This window comes from Bactrocera tryoni, chromosome 1, assembly GCF_016617805.1.
Source record: "Bactrocera tryoni isolate S06 chromosome 1, CSIRO_BtryS06_freeze2, whole genome shotgun sequence".
NCBI classification, from domain to species: domain Eukaryota; kingdom Metazoa; phylum Arthropoda; class Insecta; order Diptera; family Tephritidae; genus Bactrocera; species Bactrocera tryoni.
Window position 1 is genome coordinate 56,015,912 of NC_052499.1, and position 22,751 is coordinate 56,038,662.

Below are 22,751 nucleotides of genomic sequence, written 5' to 3' on the forward strand. Positions count from 1 at the left end.
GGAGCTGGTTATGGAGCTGGTTATATTAGTTATGTTTCAGTTAACAGTGATCAGGTTTCACTGCCACTACTTGGGATTTGTTTCGCTGTTGTCGATAAGTGAATCAATTTCATCAATTTCACAAGGTGTGGCTATTACCATCTAATAATTACACATGCCCACGCAGGTGACACCACGCAAATGTAATATGAAACGCCAGCAGGTTTCAAGATGAATAAGTGGGTTTTCGATTTGTAGGTATATGTGCAACTATTACGTCATATATACAAGTATATATATACATATACATATATATGTATCCGCCAACGGTGCGGCAGCTTACTTTTATAGCAGCACTTCTGGTGCTCACTTGTAATCTTCAGATGCACACCAACAACCAGCAGCCTCGCGACGCAATGTCAAGTTGGTGAATGCCACCAATTAATTAACTCTTGCCCACTTGATGTGTGTCATTAATTAGGTTTGGCACAATGTATAATACACCTCGACTATATAGATATGTTGTGGGAAAATAAATGATAAAAACTGTGCTTTGCTATTTACCTTCCGCCTCACAAAAATTCGCTCGTCATTGCTGGTGACGCGCACGTTGACTCGTCAGTCCTTGCTTTGGCTGCACTTGGTTGAGGTCATAGTTGTGGGCCTAGTGCTGGTGGCACCTTTAAAACTCAGCACCACCTTTGCACTCCTTCAGGCGACCTTAGTGGCGCATTAAAAAATATAAAAACACAAAAAAAAAAACAAAAAAAATATAACAAAAACGCTTCAGTAATTTCAACTTGACGACCAAGTTACTTTCTCACTCTCATTTCCTTACATCCGTTTGGTTAAAGTCAGTAATCTTTTACCTGCTTTATGTGTTTTCATTTTTATTCACCTTTGTTTACTTCTGTGTTTTTGTTTTCGTTTTGTATTTTTGGTTTTCCTTTTTGTATTTTTTGTCTTCATTCTTTCATGCCCACAAGTATTTATCACTCCTGAAACACGAAATGCGAATAATACCAATTTTATTGTCGCTTGACCTTTACCAAAATGAAAGGAATGACGAAAAGCTGCAGAGGGAAGTTGACGAGCACGAAAAAAGAACATAAAAACACAAAAGCAACAATGATTGTACGCCTGACGGACGAGGCGAACTTTGCTGAGTGCAAAAACAAAAAAAAGAACATAAATAAAATAAATATATAAGTATATGCTACGAGACAAGGTAAGCCGAAAGGTGCGAGAATATCAGCAAGCTTCAGAGTTGGCAGTGAAAATAAGGGGTTCATCGTTTCGAATTTTGAAAAACTAAAATTAAGATGAAAATATTTCTGCTAAAAATTCCCCTCTTTCGAGGCAACTCGAAAAATGTGTTGGATCCAACTTTGATTAGATATCATCAAGTTGAGTTAATTGATGGATGGAGAAGTGCTCGCTTTACCACCGCAGTCAAAGTTTTTAATTTCGTTATAAATTACAGTTTGCAACCGTTTCAATTGCCAAAGCACTTTCACCGATTTATACTGGACTGAAGGCAAAGAGCCTGACGCGCGCAAAATTGTTTGCTGAAGTGAACCGGAACTGTATTATCATTGCTGTGCTGGATGAGGGATATCAAAGGAAAACTTCTCATAGCCCAATGGAAATGGTTGCAAGGTTTTTTGACAAGCGTTTCACTTGAAATGATATTACGCAATCCGAGTCCGTCATCGTCATGTACAGGGCCCGATCAAAATGAAAACTTGCGACAAGATTGGCCAAAACTTATAAAGCCATAGAAGCCGCGGTTAGCGAGGTAAGCCCCGGAACCAGACTGGTAGCGGGCAACAAGAAAAACATCTCACCCAAATCAAAGGTAGGGGCTGGATCCGGGCTGCACCATCACAGTTGGATCAAATAATATCTAGTTCATCAGAAACTGCAGAAGTTCATCAGAAACTGCACCCAAATATGTCAACTGAGGGGTGTCGGCTCGTTAAAGCTCTCGAGGACCAGGCAGCAGAATCTGACGTGGAGACAAAAATATACGAATGCAGATCCTGCCGGCACTAAGAACAAAGTACTATTAATTATCGACAGATTTCAACCCGCCCAACTTTATTAAACAAGCGAGCACTTCTAGTGCTTGGAGTACATATCTAAATTCCTTACAAACTTTTCAGGATGTGCCCTTATAATGAGAAGAATTTTCAAGAAATCTACAAATATTAGCAAACCTAGTAATATTTGTTGGATGCTTGCAAAACTTGCTTAGAAGATAACATCTTGAGGTAGATTTAGAGCATAAATAACTTGCAACCATCTTTATGAAGAAATGTTATCCAAAGTCACTTTCGCTAGGAAGAAAACAGAACTTGAAGTACTAAAATTTGATTACGCGCAGTCTGAAGATTTTATTAACACAAATATCTCAATCGAATATGATACATAGAAAGTCTGAGGCTATTTATTTATGTAGCTATAACTTCAACATACTCACAATTCAGCTATAATAATACCGTTCAATTGATTGGGTGTGATTTAATGAAACCTTCACTTCTCAGTTGATATGTATAATAAATCAAATTTCTCACAGTCACGTTGTGCCACCCTTTTTCTTTAAATATATATGGCATTTTAGAAAAATACTCTAAGGACAACAGTCTATTTGCTGCCACCTCAAATCCATTCCTGCCGTGTATACGCCTTAACAGCTTTGGGCATTGGTGAAAATGACATAAAAATGTTGGTGACCTTTCGGAAATTTATTACTTAATTTAGTGGGCCATCATTAAATTTAAGGTGTTTTGCTTAATTAGAAATTTTCGCGATTTCGCGTACCGGATGGACGAACGGAAGAGCCGGTGATTGAAAGGTAGGGCCATTTGTTGGATGGAGTTAGTGGCCGGGTAGCGTTTTGCTATGTGCGCTGGTTGAGGCTTTTGGTGAGGTTCTTTTGGCTAGGCACATAAACAACTGAACTTGAAACAAAGCAGGAGAGTGAATATTACTTTCATTACTTTTCAGAAGTTGGCAGACACGCCATCAATTGAATACATTTTGAGAATAACTTTATCGTTTTTTTTCTTTTCTTTTTGTTTTCTTTTTTTTTTGTGAGTAGAAGTTTTGCGTGTGTCACATTTTGGAGGTAATACTAGATTTGCTTGAATTTCATAGATTTTAATTTCAGTGTCTTCTATTGAGATGTAGGTCAAGTTATTTGAAAATATTGCTGAGCTAAAAAAAAACCATTCATAGTGCAGAACGTTTTTAAGTTTTTCAATTTTAGTGCCATCACAGCTATGCCCAGTTTTAGGTCAGGTTTGCGTCGGAAGATATTGAAAGAGTTTCTCAATTCGAATTATGTGTTAGTGAAATAGCTCCTCTAGTCCTCTCATAGTCTCATAAAAATCGGTTCGAAACAATTTTACTTCATAGAAACATACGATTAATGATAATTGAGACCATATTTCTACTCCAGCGGCATATAGTGACAAAATTTATGGCACCCTTCTATCACCAGCGCCTCCTATCGGGTAGATTATACTTTTTACAGTACGCTTAAGCTGTCTTTCTTGCCTCCATGCGCATTAGCATAATATCTTCATAATAGTTTTAAACATAATAAATAACCTGCAACTGCCCCTTTGCCAGAGAATTTTGTCGGAAAACTGCCAGTTGCGCTTAATTTATAATACCACTAAAATAATGCCGCAAGAGTAACGCTTTCTTGCATATTTCTAGGCGGTATATTAATATTTCACAGCTTACGAATCATAGAGCCAACTTAGATACCATGAAGCGTAATAAATGCCTGCAAAGATGTGGCTTGTAGCTACTCCCGCTTAGCGGTGTCTTATCATTTGCGGTGAAGCAGCTGTTGGGCAAAGAAATGCGTTGCAGTTGCACAAAATTGTATGACGCCAGTGTCTGTGGAGTCACATAAATGGCGCACTAAGCGAATTTTCATTTTCATATCGGTGACTGAGTAGCGGCGAAGTGGTATACAAAGTGAAGCAGACGAGCAGAAGTCGCTTCATGGTTGTCGCGCCATATTGCAACACTTGTGTATATGTATGTGTGTTCGATCTAGTGGTGACTTAAGGAAATCGTAGAGTCAGCGGAAACAGCAAAAGCTGGGGCAACCGAAGCAATGTAGCATATTTCAAATTGACATTAAAAGTGGTCGGTCGCTCTGATGGCATAGCAACAAAAATGTGGCAAATACTAAAACAGTTGCAACAGTGTGGCAACTAAATATTTCAGTCACATAAATTCTTGGCAAAGCAAATTATAAATCCTCTTATCTGCATAGAGCAGCCAAGTTGAAGTAAAGTTCAAATGTATATATACTATGTAATCGTACAGACATATATGCATATACATATACAGTATATGTACGTGCATATACTGGTGCGTTTAAGTGTCTTTGTTGCGGGTCGATAACTGTGTTGAAAGTTAAGCGGCGCAAAAGTACTCTAAGTCGCATTTAGTAAGTGAGGCAAAAATTTCCCACACACTTAGTTCTTGCTTGCTCTAGTTGTTGTTGTTGTTGTTGTTGCTTCGTTAACCGCATGCGTTAAAAAATACGCTTTTAAAATCGTGTAAATAAATTTCCCGCGCAATTTGCAACACTACCTTAGCAGCTTCTGCTGAAAAAGCAAGTTGCAACATGCGCTCTACCACAAAAACAGGCAGCTGTAAAGCCCTTTACAAAAACACACAATGAAGTAGTTGCACGAGGTGACGAAAATTACGGTGAAAAAAGCGGTAAGCATATAAGAGCGCAAAAGAAAAAGAAAAAGTAATGTCAACTTTTATTTTAATGCCATTAAGTGAGCTGCAAGTCACTTAGGAGACCCCGAGCGGTGTTAAGGGCTTGGCTGGTAGCAAGCATATACCGAGGCCGGTATATGTATATACTTGTAGATTCGTAGTAAAATGCAGAAACAGCAGCATTGCGGCTTAAGATGACTGGCAAACTCGCAAATAAGATAAAAACGAAGTAGTTTGCATTTAGAATCCTTGCACAGCTTGCTCATTTTGTAAAGGGTGTGTCAAAAGTTTAGAAATTATAAAGAAGCAAAGAAAAAAGCGGTAACTTCAGATATACAAAACAATAAAAAATTAACTTCGGCTGCGCAAAAACTATAATAACCTTCACAGGTACACATTTACTAAAGCAAAAGAGTGTACATATAGTCTTTTATCTTGATTTGAATTAAATCAAATTATATGATCATCACTGTGATTGGCAGTCAGTGCATGTCTGAAGTTTGTGGCGTCCGAATTCTGTTCTTCTTGTTTCTCTTAAGACGCTGTTCCGCTCCAAGCAGGTGACTGAAGGGATGATTTCTGCGAAAGCCTCATAGAAACTTCCTTATTGGCGACTTATCAACAGCAAATTTAGTTGTCATTGACCGGAAGAGGTAGTGATCATATGTTTCGAGGCTTGAAGTATAAGGTGGAAGTATTATAACCTCCTACCAAACTTCCGAAGCTACCAAGCTCCCGAAGCTTCTGTTGAGTCACTATCGATGTGTGTGACTTGGAGTGGTGCTGTTGGAGCTCCTCTTCTATTCATCAAAGTTGACCACTTCTGAGCTGTTGCTGCCTCGAGACTGTCCAATTGTTGACGGGTTAGAATTACGAGTTTGCCGGTGGGGAGCAGCCTATAGTAAATTATTTTCTGCTAATCCGTAGCATAATCTTCCTTAAGGTTGTCCTGGCTCAGCCACTGTGTGCAACGCCTCACTGTTGTTCGACAACGACCGTTTTCATTTACGAAAAGGACTCACTTTTCATTGCCAGTAACCATCTACTTCAGAAAGCTATTGATTTTGTTGCGTACGATTGACTCCTCCAGTATATGAATCATAAGCTCTACTCACATTTGTAACCACTTGAGGTGAGCATTCACTCCGACAAAAGCTAACATCGAAATGCATGCGAGTTGGATCTCCATTGGCGTCTTGCGATCTAGCACCGGACCAATGGATTTTGCGTGCGCTTAGATTCAGTATACATATAGAAGTTTTTCAGATACCACAACGGACAAGGTCCAGTGTGTTCAACGTGGGTACCTGCTGACGACGGCTTTCCTCACGTTGCTCAAAAGCACAGCGCATCAAATAACCACCTTGGTAGAGTTCGAGGCTGATCTAAAACCTCTGTCGTACTTAGGGTTCGGCACCCGGCTGCAATGCAACTCCACATTCAACTGATAAAGTATCAGTTCTTCCCGCATTCGGGTTTTAACCACAACCATCACAATACTTCCCTAGGAGCCAGTTCGCATGAGTAAGTTGGCGCGAACTGCAAGGGCTCCTGCTCCCCGTTATACCAGAATTCAGTTACCGGAGAGACCTCATAGCCGAAACTACTACCAGTTGAGCTTCCATACTGTCTGGACTGGTGACTAGATACCACAGTGGACAGACGTTCTAAACTGTCCAAGTGAGATCTCTCGAATGATCGATCGCTTAACCTAACTTAACCTTTTACTAGATCTAATACAAACTTCATTGGTGCTCCGCCTTTTCCTGCTGCGTGTTGCAAACTGGCGAAATTCATATGCTGCTCGTGCAGTTTATATAAAAAAAGTAAGAAGGTTGCAAAGATGTCTTCTGTTGAAAGTATTTCAATGTGTGCGTCAAATTTTAACTGTTTTAGAACATTTTTGCGAACTATTTCCATCTGCCTAAAAATATTTTCTACTAAAATATACAGCAACCTGAACTGGTTTAAAGAAGTCGATGGCGATGTTTGATATTTTCGGAGATATTTTTAGCAAGTCTTACCACTTCATCTGAGCTAAAAAGTTAATATTACATAAATAGTAATCACGAAATTTGGAACATTATAATATGAAATAAAAAGTAAGAAAAATATTATTTTTTAAAATACAAAATATTGTTTCCCCTAGTACCACCCTGTGTACATATTCATACATAGAGTTGAACCTCTTGGCTTGCGTTTGTATGCGTGGCACTGCAAGGTTGTCGCCGTCAGGCATGCAGTCACAGTTCAGTGGCTTGGAGTGAATAAAAAAACAAAACAAAACTGTAAACTTATCGCCTTGCGGCAAATCCAAATTAGAATTAAGACGCTGGCACAAGCGCCAGCTGCATTTAATTGCAAAGAAAAATACATTAAAATGTACCCCAGCGCTGTTTCTTGGCGTTCTCCTTTGCACAGACACTTCAAGCGTGGAATAGCGCTTTTAGCACCACCGACTCGGCACCACACCATAAACGCAGCGAATTTATCAAATGAGTGCAATTTGGACTGCAACTAAGTGCGCTGTTGTGCCAGGGTTAATACCGTCAATTATGCACGGAAATGTACGCAGTGGAAACGAGGGAGAGAACTAGTTGCAATAATTTTTCTAGGTTATATGGCTACTTTGGTGTCTCAGCTTAACAAATACCGAGCACTTGCGAAGAAAATTATGAGATTACTGCAGTAGTTCAATACTTGAGTAATAGGGAAATAGAGGGTTGGTCTACTTTAAATTATCGCAAATATTTTGATCTTAGACTTGCGAACTTTGAACAAAAGGCCTTATCAACTTTGAAGGACTTTACTTGCAATTTTTCTTGTTCCACGCTTAGCTGATTTGCAGTTCACAGTAGTTCGCATATGAGTATTTTAAGGTTAGTATCTTAGATAAAATATATTAACAGGTTTCGAAAATTTTTAAGGACTGTGAGTTTGAAAAAAAAAAGGATTTTCAGTCTATTTTATTAAAAAATCTTAATTTGATATTTCAAGAGAGTAATAAAATCTCTTTTGTAGAAAGCAATAATAAATAGCAGAATAGATCACAGCGGCTTCGCAAAGAACCGTTAGGGAGTTATTAAAATATATGCGATATTTTTCAAGAAAAATGATACAAAGTAGAAAATAATTATTTACTCACACAGAGGGCTTTTTTTGGTTTCTCAAACAATATCATCTGTTTCTACTTACCTAGACAGAGCGCAAGGGCATATAGCTGAAAATATTATCATGTTTTTTTTTTGACACCATCATTATACTGACGATGGTTTCAAAGTCAATAACCGTTAATCTGAGTTTGAAATATTTTATTAAAATTTTTTATTGTTCCAAACTACACTAATAACAAAGAAATTCTGAAATTTTTGAAAAACAAAAATTAAACTCGGATAACTCCCTACAGGATCATCTAAAGTGAAACATTATGTGTTTTAGTTAAAACCTTAACTTAGAACTTGGACGAAGGAAAAAAACTGAAATTTGTATTTTTGGCAGACATTTTTACAAAAAAATGTTAAGTCCAGTCAAAATTTCGCAAGATTTTTTTTTTAAATAGTTGAAATTGAAAAAAAAAAAATCTCGAAGTCTTTAAGAATTGTATCTCAAAGAGTTATGTAAAATTTCATGAAGATCGCTTGAGTAGTTCTCAGAAATCTTGCCAACCGACTTCAAAAACACAGTTTCGAGAAAAATGCTAACTTTTTATCGAAAACATTAGTCAATTTGGGAGATCTGTATTTCTCTTTGACGTCAAATACCTAATAACAAGATACTCGAACCTCCGGCTGACTTTATTCCACATACAAGTATATAAGTTATCTTAATGAAAAGAAAAAAAATACGATGACTACGCTTGCATCGCAGCTAAATACCCTTCACGTTACAAAAGGTCTTTTTAAAAAACTTTGTTTCGAAGGTTCATTTTGTATGCTATATGCTATAGTTATCGGATCTGAGAAATTTCTTCGAAAATTGCATTATTGTCTGACAAAATAACCCACGCTAAATTTCGTGAAGGTATTACGTTAAATGAAAAAGATTTCCATACAAGCACTCGATTCCGATTGTTCTGTTGGAATGGTATAATGCTATATGCTATAGTGTTTCGATATCGGCGGTTCCGAAAAATAAGTAGCGCCTTGGTGATAAATGGACGAGTACAAATCGACTCAACTAAAGTTGGGTCAAAATGTGGATTTTTTAATGAATTGAAGTTACGTAGTTTTCATAAATATTATAAAGACATATTATTGGTTTAGCGCTGAGTATGAATGAACTTTATCTAAAAAATCGTGCAAGCCACGTATTCTTAATATAATGAATTCCGTACCTCCGATTGCCACTACATCAATTCAATATATTAAACTTGGCCTCTTTGACTAAATTTATAACCTGAATGTTTCTAATTTGAGAATGATTATAATATATTTTTTGCAGATATGTGTAATATACATATATAAAAAAAGTGAGTCCATGACCCATAATGTTAATAATTGTACCTAATCTTCTACTAAATTAAAATATGATTATATTTTATGAGCATCGAAGTCGGCCTTTAAACGAATCTATTTATATATATACTATGTATATCGTCATTATATACAAACTTATTTTAAACTCCATTATACAAATGAAATGCGCCTGCAGTTCGTCATCACTATGCAGATTTCTTTTACAGACCATTTGACAGTGATTCTACACGCGTAAACTCACAGTACAAGCCGCCCAACACGTTCACCCGGGCGTATGCGCAACCCCAAGCACCAGCGCAAATAAGAACGGTAAAAAGTGCAAGCGAAAATAAATTCATGCTGCGCGCTGTCACTCATTGCCCATTCACTGCGCAGCTAACGCGCGTAGCAAATTGTGTTAGAGCAAAAGAAATGCGGTTAGAAGAAATCATAACTTAAACTGTTTAGAACGGAAGTGACGCCGTAATCTCTCACGTTCTGCGCGACACGCACATACACGAATAAACGCGCTTTCACCAGCAAGAAGGCATTGTCAAGGCATTAGCCCGCTGAATGGCTAACCGAAGAGGTTGAGTTGGTGGCGCTGGCGCGACTGAGAAATACTTAAAAATTTTACTTGATACCACAACTGCATACCAAATGAGAACACATATACACTTATGGACACGCCAATCCATGTATGTGTTAATGTGTAGTTGTGGCACAAGCAGTGTCTCATGTTTTGCACAAGACTCGCTGACACGCGCACGTGGGGAAAAGTGTCGTGTTGCGGCATTTGGCATGCGGCATGTCGCAACTGTTGAAAATGACGCTGGTGTTTGAAGGAAATATATGAGTACACTTGCCAGCGCTTTCAAAATATTTCCTCTTAACTATATAGGTGTGTGTGCGTGTGTGATTTTATTATTGCAGCCGGAAAATGCAATGTGTTGCAAGCGAGGAAGCGAGGATGGAGTGCGCTGTGTGGCGCATATATGTAGGTAAATATATACATATATGTACATATATATATATATAGATATTATATAAATGCACTCCTTTGCATAAACGAGTTGATTTGTTTAGCACACGTTTAGTGGAGCTCACTATTACGTGCCATGCTCTGTAGAGCGGCGCTTAGCATGTCGACTTGGCTTCGTGTCGTGTTTAGCGTTAGTAGGTATGTTATTGCAGAACTCGAATCGTTTAGCTTCATTTCTGGCATACATAAATATGTCCTATAGTGCTGGAGATAGTGCAGTTGTGTTAGTGGGAAATCAATCTAACGGTTTAGTACTCATATGTCTTAAGTGGCGCAATAAAAGCGACAGTTTACTTGCCCTTGATGTGTTTCATCAATAAAATTACTATCTAAATTTCATAGGCGACTGTGATAAAAAAGCAAGTGAACTATTAAGGAAAGGAAACTTTTACTCTCAGTTTTTACTCCAATTGGATATTGAAGCTTGTTTTTTACTGCATTATTTTGCTTTTCATCATATCTATTTATATAGGGGAAATTTTCACTGAAAAATAAATGTATATATCTTTTATATATACACATAAATATAGGCATCGATTTGATGAGTGTTTGATCGCAATATTTTAAGGAAGCTTGTCAAATGAAGTCTTTTATATTTGATATGTTTTTACTTAATTTGACCCATTACAATAGGGTTACGTTAGGTTTGCTTAAATGGTCGATCCTTCCTCTTATAAAATTGAGCTTCATAAATCGATGAAGCACTTTGAACCTTAACCTTGAACGATATAACTTTAATAATTTGCATTCGATTGATTTTTTAGCCTTACAGCATGGTCAATGCCTAGTGAGAACTCCTACATATGCGACAAGCAGAACTTTACTAAGGGCAAGTAGCTCAGTAAATCTCCTAAGTTCTGCTCTAGGCTAGGCCAGTCACCCAGAGGCTGGTCCGCGAACAACGGCTTGCAGATCCATAAGCCCTGTGCTAGAACGTAAGATGACAACGCGCAGCCAACTCATTCCCATTTATGACCGGGGTTTTTCTAGCTCATCATCTTTGCAGTTACAGTGATTTCGGCAAAGTTGAAAAAACAGCTGCACTTCGGAGCTGTAAGTCTACTGCTACTATAATAGCAGCCACAGACCCTAAAGTAGTCCGGTAGCTTAAAGCTAGAGTTCCTTACAGAAAACTCCCCGTCCAGCCTTCCATTCTAGCTTCGACCCATCCATGTGATAGCTCACTGCGCCTGTACGCCAGCGATTTCGCCCCGTCCATATATGTGTATACTGACGTACCATAAGTGCTATTACTGGTGCAGTCCGCAGTGCGCCGCAGATGCCGATGAAATTCGCTCTTAGGATACGTTAAGGCTTATTAGCGAGTGTAGCCTATTCGAGCGCCTTCTACCAGACGAGTACACCACAGAACATTGCTGACTTGACTACGGTTTCCTAGAGCCAAAATACCACCTTTGGTCAGAAAAGGAAATTTCCGAATCGTCATCAGTAAAAAGTTGTCCAAACTAATACAACAAGATCGTCATGTGACCCATCGTAAGATTGAATCGACTATAGAAATTAACCAGCAACATTGAATGAAAATTTAGCCTTAAAACGATTTGTTCACGTTGTATCCAAACCATTTCGTCTTCTTAGACCAGTCCAGTTTTTCTCAAAAACTCGTATCGTCGACTTATCAAATGTTGTCATCATCCATGCCCCTACATCATATAGCAGAACGATAATGAGTGATTTGAGCGTTTGGTTTTAGATCGTCTACAGAGGATTTTACTTCGCAATTGCCTACTCAGTCCGAAGTAGCACTTGTTAGCAAGAGTTATTTTGTGTTAGATTTCGTGGCTTACATTGTTTTTGCTGTTAATGCTGGAACCAAGATAGACGAAATCATCTACGACTTCGAAGTTATGACTGTCAACAGTGGATATTTCGTTTTGTCCTCGTTCACTACCAGACTCATTTGCTTCGCTTCTTTATCCAGTCTGGGGAAAGCAGAACTAACGGCGCAGATTTTGAGTGCAATGATATAATTATCATCATGCATAAGCCAGCAGCTGTACATTCTTATAGAAGATAGTACCATCTCTATTTAGCTCTGCAGCTCGAGCAATTTTCTCCAGCAGTCGACAAGCAAGTCGCACAATAGTGAGTCGCCTTATCTGAAACCTCGTTTGATACTGTACGGCTCGGAAAGTTCCAATCCCTATCCAATCCTGACGGAGCTTTTGATATTGCTCAACCTTAGTTTACAAAGCCGTATTAGTTTTGCGGCGATACAAAATTCAGATATAGCTGCATTAAGGCAGGTCCTTTTCGTGTCGTCAAGTGCAGCTTTAAAATCGACGAAAAGATGGTGTGGGGCGATCCTCTTTTCACTGAACTTTTTCAAGATTTTTCTGTTAGTTGGTGCATCTTTTTGTAGAATTTTGGAATATTACCTAAGTCGGCCAGCTTGTCAAGCTTTTCGTACTCACACATTTCGGCCTCTCTCCTTTTTTGTCTGCTAATGGGTCTCGTTTACTTCTTTATTCTCTCTGTATCTATCCCATCCCGCACGTGTTGTGGTCTTGTAACATTGCAAGGTAGCCAGATTGGTTTTGGTGGCCTTGATGAATTTTTCTATGCTGGAATATAGTACTTCAGATTGCCGTGGTGGTCATCAGAGAGGGCTGATTTCTCAATCGATGGTGTTGTTTCTTTTTCATTGGGTGCGCTTTTCACGTGGCGGGTCCCAATCCCAGCGCACAACACTGGGGAGGGATGGTTCACATTCTCACTTTAACTCGCCTTCAAACGGATGACTTTTGGTTACCCAGAGGATACTTGGTCTAAAACTGGAAGTTGTGTGCGGCTTGAGCCATATGTATCATAATTGTTTCTGGCCACTCCCAAGTGAATGGTGCTCAGAGAACTTTCCTCACTTGCATGAATTTCTGCACATGACCAGTTCAGTTTTACTCCAGACAAAACTAACCTACGAGCCTCATAGAACAGAAGTAGAACGGGTAGTTTATATATTATACTATATATCACTAAACTGATATTTAGAAAATGAGTACAAACTTTTTTCGCACTAACGTTTTGACAGTATGACAACTTGTCTTTTTGGATCGAAATTTGAAAGCTTGATCATGTGATTTTATGAATCGATAGTTTTGTAGCTATTATGGAAACCTAGCGCTTTTCGAATGAGAAAAGAACTGTAACTTAAGATTTACTTTAATATATAAAATCTTTGCTCATGTGGAGTCGCCTAGGAGTAAGCCTCATACTAATTTTATCAAGGTTTTTTCAGGATATTCCTTTCTATTAAAAAAAGTTAAAACTCAACCACATAAAGAAATAACAATTAAAACTTAATTGCTGTAATGAAATAAATTGTCGGCAAATATTTGTCGACTTCTTTGCGTGTCGTTTTTACCGCTTAAGACCGCCTCGCGGACAAGGTCTTTTGGGAACTCAATAAAAGAAATTTTCGTTTTCCTGCCCCTAATGGGGTTACGAGTATTTGTTTGTTTATTTTTTTTCGTATGTTGTTGTTTTTTGGCAAGTTGTGCACGACAAAATTCGACAATCGTTTTGCATGTAGGAAACCCATTAGTTGACAGGACGCTTCGAGTGTGTGAGTGCGTTTGGCAGGTGGCATAGCCAAGAACTTGCGCTCAGTATGTGCAGTTATTCGGTGACTTACAACTACACAAACAAGCACGATTGTGTGTAAAGCGACTAGGAGAGCGCATTAAAAAGAGTAAATAGCGGAAAATATAAAACCTTGATTTAAGTGCTTTTCGCCAACACACACTATAATTAAAGGAACTCAGCAGCGCACAAGCCACACCGGAAAGTGAGCAAAATAAAATGCACAACAAATACAACAAACACGCTGATGTGCTACGATGCCGCAGTGATTTTGAAAAATATAAATGAAAAAAAGAAAACCAAAAAACATTTTACGATTTTTAAAACCACTTAAAAGCATTTTCGTACTTTAAAGAAAGCAAATGCAAATAAAATTTTGCAAGCGAGTGGTGAAAAGGTCGAAAATGCGACTGCATTCACTTAAGGCGAGCATGTGTGTGAGTGTCGGCATACTTGCAGGTTCACGTAAGTATTGTTGGTGGCTTTGTGACATGTCATGTCGTTACTGCCCGCATTGCCACAAAATGGCCCAGTACTCACGTACACCTGCAGTTGCGGCGGCACACACATATGTCTACACACGTAAGCTCGAGACCCGAGTTGGCGCGCACAACAAGTCTGAAGTCTTGAGTGCTGTCAACTGAAAATCGTTGCAAAAGTCCGGCGTGCCACACATTGCACATTGGACATGACATGCCTCAGGTGCGACATGGCGCAAATGGACAGGCATTCCTTCGCCACAACAAACACATATGCGGACATTTACGTGTGTGTAAATACCCAGTAGGAATCGAAGGAAGGTGAAATCTCTCACATGAGTCATTGTCAGCTTTCTGCACTTTTAACTATAACAGTTTTATAGTACTCTTCTTCTTCTTTATTGGCGTAGACACCGCTTCCGTGATTATAGTCGAGTTTACAACAGCCGTTTAGTCGTTCTTTTTTCGTTGCTTGGCGCCCATTGGAGATCCCAAGCGAGTCCAGATGCTTCTCCACTTGATCTCTCCAACGGAGTCTTTCTCTTGCACTGCTTCCCCGGCAAGTACCGCGTGAGATACTTTCAGAGCTGGAGTGTTTTCATCCATACGGGCGACATGACCTGGCCAGCATAACGCTGTCTCCCAATTTGTTGAACTATGTCATTGTCGTCGTATATCACGTACAGCTCATCGTTTCATCGAATGCGATATTTACCATTGCCAATGTGCAGAGGATCATAATTCTTCCACAGAATCTTTCTCTCGAAAACTCGTAACGTCGACTCATCAAATGTTGTCATCGTCCATGCCTCTGTACCATAAAGCAGTACGGGAATAATGAGTGACTTATAGAGTTTGTCCTTTGTTCGTCGGTAAAGGACTTTTCTTCTCTATTGCTTAATTAGTCCGAAGTAGCACCTGTTGGCACGTGTCATGCTGCGTTGGATTTCGAGGCTGTCATTGTTGTTGCTGTTAACACTGATTCCAAGATAGATGAAATTATCTAGGACTCCGAAGTTATAAGTATCAGCTATGTCGAGGGAGCCCAGTCGCGAGTTCGACGACTTTTTGCTTGATGACAGGAGATATTTCATTTTGCCCTCGTTCACTACCAGACGTATGCCAGCACTTTTCCTACAGGGCCATCACAACTACTTTGACAATATGTGACGTGACAAATACATTGATATACAGAACATGCAACTGCAATGGTTTGTGAAATTCCGCAAACGTCTCTGGTTATGCCGGGTTAAATTGCATAATACAATTTGCCGCATATGTCATGTGCCAGATACTTACTTTTCCATTTGCTCAGCTCAGCTCTACGCCTGCTTCTTTCCGTGCGCTGCAATCCTCGCCATCCCTTCACTCCGTTACTGGTATCGCCTTGCACACATTTAGCAGTCGCATTTCACAGTTGCATTCCTATGGCTCTCTGACATATTTTTGACCATCCATTTACTTCAATTAATTTGGCAAAAACTCTGTGGATTTGTAGTTAACGAGCCGGTTAAATTGAACAAGTAATGCAATTGCTGTGGAAAATTGTCCACTTTGAGAAAGCAAATCATACACTTTAAACGTAATTAAACGGGGGTCGGGTTGATGCTGTCGAACTTACAATATTCGTTTAGTTGCTCCTTCTCTCTTGCTGTATATATGTACAAATATAAGGTAGTCGAAAAAGTCTTTTCGTATTTTGTCAATAGATGTCGTTGCAGTCGTATATCTCCAGTGCTACCAATCACATTGTGTCATACCATTAAGTGTTGGAAAAGTGAGATTCTAAGCTTCATTTAACCAAAAAAAAGTAAATTCGGGGAAGTTAAAAATAGTTACATCTGTTCAAAAATAAGTCAAAATAATAAAGAAATTCGCTATATTTTGAAATTTTTGTATAAAAAGGGGAAGAACGCCACGAAAGCCACCAATGAAATTTATGAAGTTTACAGAGACGATGGATTTGAAAGTCTACAGCATTAAGCAATCGAACCTTTAAAAACAACAGTACTAGCCAGACGAAACAGATTCGCTGCTTCGGCTAGACAAACTAGTATACTAGTGGCCATTAAATTTGCCAATAAATATTAGTGCGATGTCTTATATAAATAAGTTATTATTTTATTTTCTATCCACATTTTTATAATTTCTATTAAAAATATTATTGAGTTTACTGGTTCCATAAAAGATCCATAGGTTGATATTCAAAGCATTAAGGAGCTACATACACTTCTGAACTTCAAAAACTTGTTGTTGTTTTTGTTTTCCATATTTTCAGTGTACATAAATTAGAGAATATTTTTCGAAAATTTTAATTACTTGCAGCAAGTACTTTCGGAGATTTGAGCCTGACATATACCATTTTTTTGGAAGTTTTCTTGCAGTTCGGCTACGGGATCAACGGAATCCAATTTTATTCAAAATGAATCAGCAATTATTAAAGTTCGTTAAACTGACTTCAGACTTTCTTGTGAATATAGCCGCTTAGTAATACTTTTTTAAGCTTAATTCCTACGAGTGATTCATTTCGAGATTTCCTACTTTTTTAAAGAAATAACACAGAAACTTCGACTGGTAACTGGCGAAGAGCAAGGGTTATGTTTTGCTCCAAGGCCTCAATCGAAGCGGGATTGTCCGCATAGACTTTGGACTTTATATATCGCCACAGGAAAAAGTTTATCGTTTTGATATCACAAGAACTTGGTGGCCATCGACCGGCCCAAAACGTGAAATTATCGCTGAAGTGTTCCCTCAATAAATCCATTGATTGATGCGATGTATGGGAAGTGGCGCCATATTGTTGAAACCTAATGTTGTCGAGATCGCCAGCCATAAATTGATCTCATTGCTGAACAAAATTTGGCTCGAAAACTTCGGTTCTTAAATTCGCCAAGTCGTTCCACGCGTCAGTCCGAGTTGCTGCGAACGGCACCGAATCCACGAGCCTCGTATACACTCTCACCTACGGCTGCGATATTTCCATCACTGCGTGCTGATTGTGATCCATGGGGTCGAATATTATCCAATAATGAATGCTGGGTCTCAAAATGGGTGATGGTGTTGCGAATAATACGCTCAGATTATGTTGGTCATAAGTTGGGTGAAGCGCGCAAGCACACATTTTTTACAGAATGTGAATTTGCATAATAAAGTTGTATGATTTTTAAACGTTGTTCAGTCGTAAGTATTTCCATGATGAATAGCCAAACAATACTGAACAAAAATAACATGGCAGCTTGACACGACTCACGCGTGATCTGTTAATAAAAGGCTATTGAAAAAGTTACCTCTGCTTGGAGGTTTCTTAAGTAGGAAACATATGACTTAAAAGGGTTTTGAAACATTAAAAAAAATGTTTATGGTACTCTAATTATGATACATGGACAATAATTAAGACAAGAATCAGGATTACCAGAGTTCATGAGATAAAAAATTATGCTTACAGCATTTGTAAGGAATAAAAGTTTGCATTTTGAAATAAATTTGCTTGGTGATAAAATGTTATATAATAAAATTTATATTATTTTAATATTTTTTTATTTTTTAGCATTTTAGTGCAGAATAAGAGTCAACTGTATGCCTTGTTGTCATTTGTTGCCTTTTGCGGCCATCTTTCATATCTTTCATGCAAGTTAATTACTTACCTTAATTTAATAAAATAATAAAATTATAAAAAAACTTATGCCAATAAACTAAGAAGAATAATATACCTTTTACGCATTCAACCAAGGAAATATTGCATACTTTTTTTTGCAAAAATTTTATTTACTTAAAACCAAACCAACGAATGTTCGAAACCAAAATCTCATACAACTCCTTGTTAGAGGCAAACTTTTGCATTTCAGCTTGCATTTAAACGCTTAAGACTGAATGCCAAACTTTACAACTTGCGAGTACTTAGGCTACTTAAGAAATTATGTACTTTTCGAATAAACTCGTTGCACTCGTTTGTGCAACACCACAAAATGCCATTTTCATTTCCATTTACATGGCGCGCAAGCTGTTTGATTGTATGTGTGCCTTTTGTTTTTGTAGGTTTTTCGTTTTCGTTTTTGTTTTTGTTGTTTTTTATTTTTGCTGTTGAATTTTGCTTGCACTCATAGCGCAATTATTTTATTTTCATTTATTCTTTTATTCACCTAAATACAAAATCAACATTTTCTCTGCATTAGTTGAAGAAGACTAGAAGCGAACAGCGGAGTGGAGCCAAGGAATGCGAAGAGAAAATCTAAACATCAACAGACAACGGACAAATATGCTTAAGCACTTAAGTAAGCACACATGGCAGCAAGTAATGGGCAACAAGCAACATTTTAAGTGCATGGGTGTGGCTGGTTAAAACGAAAGACAAAGAGGGGCAAAGAGAGAAAGAGTGAGTTAGCAGGAGCTTGCAGTGTGTGGTTGTGGGCACTTGCAAGCATACACTATGCGCAGTTAATAGTTTATTATAAGAAAAATTTTGTATAGAAAGTGCTTTGTATGTGTGCGTGTGGGTCTGTGCGAAGTGGTCACAACGTGCGCCTGTTGGTATGCTATTGACAGTGCAGCAAATTGAGACGCAGCATGAATGCGAAGACAAGTTTCGAGTGCTTTTTCCTGTGTCTGTGCGGTTGTGTGTTGCGAAGAGCACTTGTTACTTAGCGCACAGCTGCCATGTGCATTTTGTCTGCCCTTCTTTCTTTTGTGTATGCCACTTTCTAATTTCGAATTGTACATATCCTTTTTCTATGTCCGTTTTGTGTGTCGTCGAGTGCGCTGAAATTGCATGTTAACTTATTTCCTTTCTTTGCTTTTGTTTCAATTGCAGATTGCCGAGTGTCGAGCGCAAGTTGAACTACAGCTGAACAAGTGAAACAAACAAACTGGCAACAACGGTGGCAATTGCTGGGTGCTTGTGCCGCAACAAAAACGAGTTACAAAGTTTGTTGGCAGTGGAGTACGCCGCGGGCAGTGAGGCAGTGTGTGTGTGCGCGCGTGTATGAAATGGCAGGGGCGAGTAAGCGCGCAGTGGCAGCAGCAATAAATAAGTAAACAAAAGAAAACGAAAAACAAAAACAAACACTAGCGCGCGCGTAATTTCTTCAACAAAACTGGGACAAAGGCGGATTAGCTGAGCAAACTGCAGCAAGGAAGACAAACGCGTCAGCACTAAGCGCAGCTTTCTCGAAATAAGCTTAGTGGCTTGCTTTGTATGCGGCTGAAACAACACTGCAACAGCATTTGGCAACATTGTACCGTTGCGCTGCATGTCAACCGAGCTTAGCGAATTACGTGAGTCAAACCAGCAGGCGATTGCCGCAGCGCGCTGAGCGCTTACAGATTTAAAGCGCACACATTTTTGGCTTTGCCACCAGCTGTTTGGTTGGCCCTCAGCACATTTGACAGTTGCAACAGTTGCAGCAACAGCGCGAACGGCAGTAGCGCGTGACCTGAGCCAAGCATAGCAAACACTGCCAGCCCTAAACACGTGCGCAAATTGAAAAATAAGGCGCGCATTAGAAAAATAACGGTAAATAACGGCAGGTGTGAAAACGCAAGCAAAAGGGAGAAGTGTTGGAAGGTGGTAGCGGCAAAGGCTTAAAGCTGAAAGTCAAGAGTTCAAACGCGCAAAAGCCAGAGGAAAAGCGCAATCAGCGCGTCCGCTAAACCAACAAGCATTTTCCAATTGCAACCGTATCAGCTGCTGCAGCGAGAGCGAGGGAGTTCTGAAGGGAAACCTAGTGGCGCGTACACGCGCTTTACAACCCCATATAAATCGCTTGACACACGCTCAATCGCTGCGATTTGTGACGCACTGAAGTGGGAATTGCAACGCGGCGGCGGTGAGTGGGTACTGAGCGCGGTGTAGCAAGAGCGCACATATACACCGAGGCAATCGTGTGTGAGCGCTTGACCTGTGAGGGCTGAACTGCTGTGTTGTGTAGTGACGTCATTCAATTTGCTGGCTAAAGTTGGGTAAACACCGCAGGGTTAAGCGTCGGCCTAGTTTCGCGCCATCGTCGGTCGCACAGTTGAGCGCCGGGTCGTAATACAAACGCGCGGCGTCGTTTCGGTTCGTAATTCGTAAGATACGAGCGTGTATGTGTGTACGCGTGTGGTAGCCAGCAATTGCCGTACATCCATATACACACTTATATTAGTTTCTATGCCCGTGCAGCTGTTAGTGTGTGCGTGCGCGCCTCTTTAAACAAACACAAACACTAAACCCGGTCAGGCGTTTTGAGCCGAGCCAATTGAGCCAGCCAGGCAGTCAGTCGTCAATCAGCTGTGTGCACATCGAGTATATCGCGCGCGCATAGCCAGCGCCAGTCGAGCAGTGTTAATAAGGTGTACGTGCACGTGCACGCCGCATTCAACCGTTACATTTTGCGCACGTCGTTCGTTACATTAGCCGCTTCCGTACTCAGCACCACCACCACCACCACCACCTGTAGTTAGCATGGCTCACATAACGTCCTTGCTGTCGGGCGCGTCGTCAGCCGCGGCGTCGCCTCTGTCGTCGCGTCAATACAGTGTCGCATCCTCGCCCAGGCTAAGCGGCGACATCGGTCGTGGTCTATTCGCCATTGTTGTGCTGCTATTGCGTATGTCCTCCGTGTATGGCGTCATCGATCGCTTGGTGGTGCAGACATCGAGCGGTCCGGTGCGCGGTCGCTCCGTCACCGTGCAGGGTCGAGAAGTGCACGTCTACACAGGCATACCGTATGCAAAGCCACCATTAGATGATTTACGATTTCGCAAACCGGTGCCAGCGGAACCCTGGCACGGTGTCTTGGATGCAACGCGACTGCCGGCAACCTGTGTGCAAGAAAGGTAAGCGCGCAATTTCGCAAAGGGTCTAACTAGCAGCGCTATATTTCGCTCAGTCATGACAGTTGGTAAATGAAAAGCGCAAATAATTGACTGCTGGCAGTGGCAAGTGGGGGAAATTGGTGCGCCATTGGCGGTGGCACTTGCTGAAAACTTTCAAATAATAATATATGTTAATGCAGCGCTTGTTGTTGTTGGAGCGACACAACATGACCAGCAATTTATTGTCGTATTTTGCGTTATTAATGACAAGCGCCAGGTGCGGTGCGCTCTTAGCTCCTCTGCATAACGGTGTAATGCTGGGCTTACAAATTTCTGCGCTCTCATTCGCTCCTTTATGTTGGCTTAACTGATGGCTGCTCAATTAATTTATATTTGGTTTCCTGTTGTTACTTATGCGCCACCTCTGTGTGGTGCTTCTAGTAAGCTCAAAACTGAAAGTTTTTTCTTGAAAGATTTTTTCTTAATTTTCGTAATATGCGTCATGTATCGACTCCATTAATTTCTATTTGCATACATAACACATTGCTTAAGGGCATTTGAAGTATAGCAAAATCCATCCATTAGAGGTGGTTGCATAGATTCTTATACCTTGAACTGGGTATATTAAGTTTGCCACGAAGTTTGTAATACCCAGAAAGAAGCGTCGGCGACCCTATAAAGTATATACATATGGGAGTATAAATGATCAGTATGTTGAGCTGAGTCGATTTAGCCATGTCCGTCTGTCTGTATATATTCGAACTAGTCCCTCAGTTTTTAAGAAATCGGTGTGAAATTTTGCAAACGTCAATTTCTCTTTAAGAAGCTGCTCATTTGTCGGAACCGTCAATATCGGACTACTATAACATATAGCTGCCATACAAACTGAACGATCGGAATCAAGTTCTTGTATGGAAAACTTTCGCATTTGACGATAAATCTTCACGAAATTTGCTATGAGTTATTGTTCATAGAAATAATGTAATATCGGAAGAAATTATTCAGATCGGCTTACTATAGCATATAGCTGCCATACAAACTGAACACATAGTAACTAAAAGAAATGCACCTGTGAAGGGTATATTAGCTTCAGTGTAGACGAAGTTAACGTTTTTTCTTGTTTTTTATACATATATAATGAACTTTAATGAACCAAATATGTACCTTTTAGTCGACCACTTCTTGCTATTTTTCCGCTAAAGACATTATTCCATCGGTGTAAAAGTTTTCTGGTTCTTGGCGAAAAACTGCGGAAAGTAATTTTCACAGGCTTCTCTTGAAGCCAACTTTACTCCATTAAGGCAGGTCTGCATTGACCGAGACAAATGATAGTCCGATGGTGCAAGGTCAAAGCTATATGGTGGATGTATCTAAACTTCCCAACAAAGCTCTTCCAGTTTTTGCCGAGTCATCAAAAATTTGTGTGGTCTAACGTTGTTCTGTTGGAAGACAAAGCCCTTTTTGTTGATCAGTTCTGATCGTTTTTTTCGATTGCTTGCTTCAATCTCATCAGTTGTTGACAGTAAAATGTAGAATCAATCGTTCCGCCAGGCTGGATCAGCTCATAGTGGATGATTCCTTTCCAATCCTACCAAACATTCAGCATAACCTTACGAGCAGTCAATTCTGGCTTTGCGACCATTTGTT

At 39.7% G+C, this 22,751-nt stretch overlaps 1 protein-coding gene across 9 annotated transcripts in view; it reads left to right on the forward strand.

Annotated features, from left to right (window-relative positions):
- Window positions 1–22,751, forward strand: part of LOC120771435 (acetylcholinesterase) — a 194,363-nt gene that overhangs the window by 56,362 nt on the left and 115,250 nt on the right. For all 9 annotated transcript variants that reach the window (XM_040099475.1, XM_040099484.1, XM_040099444.1 and 6 more), the window contains one exon: window positions 19,120–21,125. In XM_040099475.1, the coding sequence (XP_039955409.1) occupies window positions 20,752–21,125 (374 nt within the window). In that variant the 5' untranslated portion in view covers window positions 19,120–20,751. The remainder of the gene's footprint in view (window positions 1–19,119; window positions 21,126–22,751) is intronic.